Source organism: Plasmodium inui (assembly GCF_000524495.1).
Source record: "Plasmodium inui San Antonio 1 unplaced genomic scaffold supercont1.6, whole genome shotgun sequence".
NCBI classification, from domain to species: domain Eukaryota; phylum Apicomplexa; class Aconoidasida; order Haemosporida; family Plasmodiidae; genus Plasmodium; species Plasmodium inui.
Window position 1 is genome coordinate 599,431 of NW_008481840.1, and position 7,154 is coordinate 606,584.

Here is a 7,154-nt window from a genome sequence, read left to right on the forward strand (position 1 = left end):
TATGCAATCAGAGGTATCATCTTCATTTGTGACAAAAAAAAAAAAAATTAAATAAATAATACCAAAGGGGAATGCGTAAAGTGGAGAGGCCTATACACACGGATGAGAATAAAAGTGTACAATTATACAACAAATAGGGAAGAGTAAGGAAAAAAGAAAAAAAAAATACACATTTCGCGATTAAGTAACAACTTTAACGGTTACGGTAGACAAATGCGCAAAAAAAAAAAAAAAATCACTATCGCTATCACCATCACTATCATGTTAAACGCGACGTGAATAGCAATGCTATGAACAGGTTAATTTTTTCTTTTTTTTCCCAAAAAAGGAGACCCTTGTAAGCGGCTGGCGTGGGGGGAGGAATACAAATATTCTGATTCTTACGGAGGGGACACATGTCAAATGGTGACCACACACCCAAGTGGTCTTCCCAATTTAGCAGCACGGGTTCCGAGGTCTAGACTCATCTGCACTCTCATTTTCATTTAAGTCATTTAATTTGATGGTACTTCTCGCCTTGGTTAACTGGATAGGACTTTCGCACGTGGCACTACTTCGCGTGCTCAAACTGCAGCTGTTATTCTTCATTCGATTATTATATATTTCTTGCAGCAGATTTTCAAAAACATGTTTTACGTTCAATTTGGAGACAGCAGAGGCCTCTGCAAAGAATAGGTTGTTTTCCCTAGCGAAACTTGCTCCCTGTTCGTACGTTACCTATGTGTACGGGGGGGATGAAAAAAAGAAGCGTATCATCGGCTTATTCTGCGCCCTCCATTTTTACGGGGGTGAATACACGTGTGAACAAGCTCCACACACGTGAGGAGAGAAGACTCACCTTCCGCTTCATCTCGTCGTGCTCCACTAGGTCCACCTTATTCCCCACCAACATAATGACAATGTCCTTGTCGGCATTTTGGCGAATTTCCTCCAGCCATTTGGAAATGCTGAGGAAGGTCTTTTTCTTCGTCACGTCATAGACCAGTATGGCTCCTGCGCTTCTTCTGTAGTGGGCACTCGTAATACTTCTATACCGTTCTTGCCCGGCGGTGTCCCATATCTGCGCGTTTTCGCGGTCAGGCGTAAGGGGTGTAGGCGGTGTGTAGACCGATTTGCAACAGAGTACAGATTTGGTTGGTGTGTAGGAAGATTTGTAAGAGAGAGCAAAATTGGTGCCTGCTCATATATGCAAACATTTAATGACATGCACCACTGTGTAGCTTCCTCCTACCGTTATATTACCTGTGCCTTGACGGTCCCCCCTACCGCCAACGGAATCGTCCTGGTGGCAAATTCGACACCTGCGTAATGGAATGAGGGGGAAAAAGAAAAATATGGCATCCCTTCGGAAGAAAAAAGCAACAAATGGATGAAGCAAACATATTCCCAATTTTTAGCGGTTCATTTTTTATCGGCTTACCAATTGTCGCCTTTGCAACACTAGGCAAGGAGCCCCGTATGTATCTCGACAGGAGGTGGGTTTTACCTGAACGGTCAGAAAATAATCCCCAATTTGTTCACGCATTTGAAGAGAAAAGGAAGTGACGGTTGTGCATGAGGCAGTGGTGTCACTGCCACGATGGAGACCTGCTGCAAACAATGTGCAGCGTTCGTTAGACGTAAAAGTCCAAAAATACTGCGCCATCTTTTCCCCTTTTTTTAAATTACCCACAGTTGCGTCTCCAACTAAAATTATCTTATAAAGGTGGTCATACTCTTCGCTAGACATTTTTCTGCACAGAGGGATATGCACAGAAAAAAAAAAAAAAATGAGGAAGAGAAAAATGAAATAAAATGTCTACATTTGTGTGCACAATGTGTATGTTCCACGTGACGATGGCTCCTATCTGTCCATTTTTCTTTTCTTATCTTTTGGGACACACAAAATGGACGTTATGCGAACAACTCGAGTGATGGCATCAGCTCTGCGAGCATTTGTCGGCAGGTGCTGATTTGCCAATGCGAGGTACCTGTCGTCGTCAAATGTGCTTCAAAAGAGTTGCACGAATTTGAGCAGTCCTCTTTTTAAGAAGGAGATACAAGATGTTAAGATGCCACTATGGGCCAAATTAACAGTGGGATGCGGGAAAAGGAACATACGTATATGCATGTGTGACCGTATGCACCTAGGCATGTAGTCACACGTTAACACATCATGCCCCTATGAGCAAAGCCGTATGCGCAAAGTAACAATCGGCGAGTTTCCCAATTGCCACTTGACGTTCTGTCGCGTTTTACGCAGCGCAGGTTTTATGGCATTTTTTAATTATTCCCAATGGAGTTAATTACTGCGTGGGAGGGGGAAAGGGAAAGGGGCGCACGTTTGTAAGAGGACGCGCAGAGGGAAAAAAAACTGCAAAAAAAGGGGAAAAAAAAGGGAAATAAAGGCAAAAAAAAAGCGAAGCACTTACATGTATATACTCAAAATGAATTCATTTGTACGCACTTGGCAATGTTCCATTTTAACGACTTAAGACCTCTTTGAAGGTTACGTTAACACGTTAACACTTCTTGGACGAGGGTAAGAAAAAAAAAAAAAAGTACCATAATCACATAGATGGATAAGAACAAATTGCTAGTCCAAAGGTTGATGATGTGGAAAATTAAAAAAAGGAAATTATGGAAGAGGCAAAAACGGGAAAGGCACAAAAGTGTGGGGAAATTAGGAACGTACAAAAATGTGGTAAAATTGGGAACGTGCAAGAATGGTGTAAAATTGGGAAAATGCAGAGGAAGAAAAAGAAAATCTACCATATACCACTGGGCTTAAAAAATGAGAAAAACATATGAACAATATATGGCAGGTAAACGGTTAGGGAGCCAAAGCAAAAAAAAAAGAAAAAGAAGAAAAGATTTGCAAAACTTTCGTATTTTTCTCCATTCCCTTTTTTCATTGCATGTGGCATTTTGTACATTGTTGTGTGCTTGCTTAGTGACTTATTTATTTTTTTTTTTACTCCACCCACCCTGTGATAATGCTTCACATTTTTGCCTTATTTTGTCAAATCAGTTAAGTGTTTAAAAAAAATAAACAAGCAAACGAAGGCAGCACAATATGCTTACATTACACGTGGGAAAGGAGACCCCCATTTCGGATTACCCATGTGTTCGTTTGTACACATGTAATTTTGCTTTTTAAATTCCCTGCATACATTTTGTTTCCTCATTCATTACGACATAATTCGATGTCACACTGTTCTTCTTTCTGTCGCATGGAGGTACCCCTGATGCGTCTTCCTCATTTGAGGCTGTACGAATTGGCTATTCTTATATGTTACTTTTTCTTTCCTGTATCTTTTTAAAGGACGTACACCGGGTGGCACTACTAACCAGCGCAGTGTGGTGTGCATTTGACAGTGCACTGTTTGGAGTGTTTAAGCAGCCAGCCAGGAAGGCGGGATGACAGGCACCTATCTACGTAGCATTCGATATATGCCTGCGTTTTCGCCTATTTTTCCCTTTTTCCTGATGTGATGGACCAATTGGTATGCGGCACGTAAAGTTAATTCACGCGCAACACCCAATTGGCGAAGCTACCTCGGGATCGCCCATCATTTTGGGGTCATCCCAGTCCGTTTTCAAATTGTAGACTTTCAAATTCGCCGCACCCCCAAATGGTCACAAAATACGCCCAATTTTGACGGGGGGGAAAATATATATGCACAAAAAAGCGAAAGGAAAAAAGAAAAAACAGAGGGGCGCACTGGGATGTAATTTCCCCCCATGGCGAAGGTTATGCAAAAGAAAGTCACGCTTGGCCATATTCCAGGCGGAAAAAAAAATAAAAAAAAACTCACCATCGAGTCACACCTTTGGGGGAAAATCACGTGCCAAAGAACTGTATATATATATGTATATACGCATATATGTATATATGTGTATATTTTTTTTTTTTTTCATGTTAAGGCTGCCCTCTGATTTGCGAAAGCCTGCCAATTGCGCCTCCCGAAGAGTACCTATTTTTTCATTCCACGTGGAACACTCCATTTGGCCAATTAGCGAACATTCGAATTTTCTTTTTTTTTTTTTTTTTTTATTGAATTTACTTTTGTATGCATGCCAGTGGGTCTACCCTTTTTGGTCAGAACTGTTGATAACAAGCTGGCCACTGCAACTGAGTGAAGATCATCCTTCGCATCTGGTTGGAATGTCCACGACGCTTGCGCAGTGAGGAATACATCCAAGTGGGATGACGCAAAAAGGAGAGAAGAAGACTACTTAATAAGGAGGTATACACACCCCACTGGGCTTACACACGCGGATGTACACACATTTATGCCAAACTAAACATTTCCAACATTTGACGGACATCAGTTCATCATGTCAAAAGCTAAGTCATTTTTTCACAATGTTAAAAGCAACGCGTTTAACATCCTCTTCTGGGCCCCTCTAGCAAACTGGGGTTTCGTCCTCGCGGGTAATTTTCTTAAAGAACTGATCGCGCTGTTCCTCTTATGGACATTTCGCACGGTATTAAAATGTGGACCGTCGCCCTCCCGCCTGGTTGCTCCTCGGTGTGCGTGGTTTTGCCCCCCTGCGCACATGCTGAAAGTCATTTTCCCTTCCTTTTCCTTTACCCACCAAAGGCTGCAATGATTTGAAGAAATTGCCCATATTCGTTTCGGAGAAAATGACGGCCGTTCTAACCTTCTATAGTATATTATTTATGAGATACTCCCTTGCAATAAAGCCAAAAAACTATTTGCTTTTTTCCTGCCATGCTACAAACACGGTTGTGCAAAGCATTTTGCTTTTTCGAAAATTGAAATACGAGGCGGAGAGTAAGAAGGGTTTGCAGCACGTCTGATGAGGGCCTACTGGAGGAGCGGCCTTTCTTCCTAACGTGCGCATGGGTAGCCTTCCCCAAATGCGTGTTTCGCATGGAAAGGAGAAACTCGTTGTCACTCCGTTTGTTCACATAGGCACACTGTAGCACTGCCCCATTGCGGCACTGTGGCAATACGACACTGCGCCACTACGACTGTTTTTCTGCCCCCTTCTGCACACGCGTATGCATTTGAATTCCCTCCACAGTAACAGTTCGGATGAGAAAAAAAAAGAAAAAGGTGGATGCCTTTGCGCTATGCTGATCATTCGAGTCAGTTTCGCGTTTTCATCTTAAAACTGTTTCGCGCAGAAAGGTTGACGAAGCTGATTTTATTGTCGATCACCGAGACTCCAATTTGATGAATGCCCAAGAGGATTCACCAAGGGTACTTGCACATGTGAGCGCGTCCCTATATAGAGAGGCCTACATGCATGCCTGCAATTAAGTACTCGCATTATCATCTCATAGGATGTTGGTTACTGCACGGGACATGCAAACTTTCCACTCGACCATAAAAGGTTAAACAGGTGGAAAGACAAGAAGTCTCCGGAGGCGAAAAAGACATTATGACATTTATGCACAAGACGAATGCGTACGTTCGTCTGACACATACTCATTGCGCGAAGAGGCTTGCACTGGGTGTACATTTAATAGATAGGGAAAAAAACTGATACAGTGATCATCTCTTTTCATCAATCACTGGGTTGACATGGCGTGGGTGTGTTTGTGTCTAGGGGATTATGTTTAGTGGGAATGCCTCCACAGCCCCGTGGCATCGGTATCATCGATTAAATGTGAAAACGGGTGTATTCCTACGCAGTTCATGTAAGCTGGGCACACCTGTTCAGCAAGGCATCGTCGGGTTGAGCGTTCATTTAATATAATTATACCATTTGGCAACCTAACGGTCATGTCCGCAGTGTGCAGGTAGAGAATGTCCCCCCCTGTTGCGCTACCCAATGGAGTTATTATCCCTCGTCGTAAAACCTTCTTAATAGTGCTTAAGCTATACCGTGGCAGGGTATACGGCTCCCATTTTGCACAGAAGGCGTTCTCCGTAAAGTGGACATAAAGAGGGTCCATATTGACGGGCATATATTTTTCTTCCCCCTTTTTGCAACGTCAATTTAGAGGCTGCTTTGAACGGAAAAAAAAGGCGCTTCACAAAATTGCTCTCCTCACAAAGGAAAGTTTGCAGAGATATACAAATTTTCATTGGAACAAAAAATACCGTTTACATAATGGATCAGACAGAGGTGTAACTCTTCATACGTTTAAAAAAAAAAAAAATACAGCTGTGTTATTATTTTCATGAGAGAGGAATTTGTTCTCTTAATGCCCATTTACGCGTTAAACGGAGTTACATGTACTGTTCGTAATTTGTTTGTCGCTATTTATAGCATTTTGTTCCTTTGTCTTTTAACTATGATGTGTACTTTTTTTTTCTTCTTCCCCACGGAGAAGCCAAACTGGCATTCACCGCATGCGAAAAGAAGAAGCAAAGCGAGAAAGAGACGCACGGGCAAATGATCGAACAGGGGGAAATCCAACCATGTGAGGGAAACGGGCGAACGAACACCCCGAGCAGCGCATCCAAACTCTTTGGTGACCTGTTTCTTCCCAGCGCAGAATTGGTCATACAGCGGAACTGCAATACGCCTACGTTGGACGTACTCATAAGTGAACGTATCAGCTGGGCTCCTCCAAGGGGTCACAAAAATGTATATGTATACACATATACTTGTCTCACTGGCACATTTATAGCCCATTTGCAGAATTGTGCATATGTTCAGAATGCTTATGTGAATATAATTTTACATATGTCGCAGCATTAAAATGGCAGCTATACAGACGCGGGGGGTTCCGCCCCCCGAAACGTGGGCATATATACCTATGTATACATAAATGTTATACGTGTGCGGTGGAAGATTATTTTTTTTTACGCTCACATCGCCATGTGAACATAAGACGTGCGCATAGCAGGTACATATGACGCGTACATTACACGTAGGTTACATTTGCGCGATGAAGGGTTATGTCCTCCCGCTTGAAGGAACCCCCCATATATTTACTTACCGAGTGCCCTCTTAAAATAAACCCAAAGAACAAGGGACAGTGCGGAAAGCGGAAAACTGCGTTGTAGGGAACGCACAGCTGTGATGTGAAGGGAAAGATTGGCGAAAAAAGGAAAAAAAAAAAACAGAAAAGGAACAGAAAAGGAACAGAAAAGGAACAGAAAAGGAACAGGAAAGGAACAGAAAAGGAACAGAAAAGGAACAGAAAAGGAACAGAAAAGGAACAGGAAAGGAACAGAAAAGGAACAGAA

The 7,154-nt window shown here is 42.5% G+C and overlaps 2 protein-coding genes across 2 annotated transcripts; one reads left to right on the plus strand and one right to left on the minus strand.

Annotated features, from left to right (window-relative positions):
- Positions 1-435: 435 nt before the first annotated feature.
- On the minus strand, positions 436-1,729 carry C922_01895 (rab family, other; the record flags this gene model as incomplete). The annotated part of the gene is made up of 5 exons (XM_008817495.1): positions 436-717; positions 839-1,060; positions 1,243-1,301; positions 1,421-1,486; positions 1,669-1,729. The coding sequence occupies 5 exons, from the start codon at positions 1,727-1,729 to the stop codon at positions 436-438; spliced, it is 690 nt and encodes a 229-aa protein (XP_008815717.1).
- A 2,591-nt stretch (positions 1,730-4,320) lies between these two features.
- On the plus strand, positions 4,321-4,807 carry C922_01896 (hypothetical protein; the record flags this gene model as incomplete). Its single annotated transcript, XM_008817496.1, has 2 exons — positions 4,321-4,417; positions 4,587-4,807. The coding sequence occupies 2 exons, from the start codon at positions 4,321-4,323 to the stop codon at positions 4,805-4,807; spliced, it is 318 nt and encodes a 105-aa protein (XP_008815718.1).
- Positions 4,808-7,154: the final 2,347 nt, after the last annotated feature.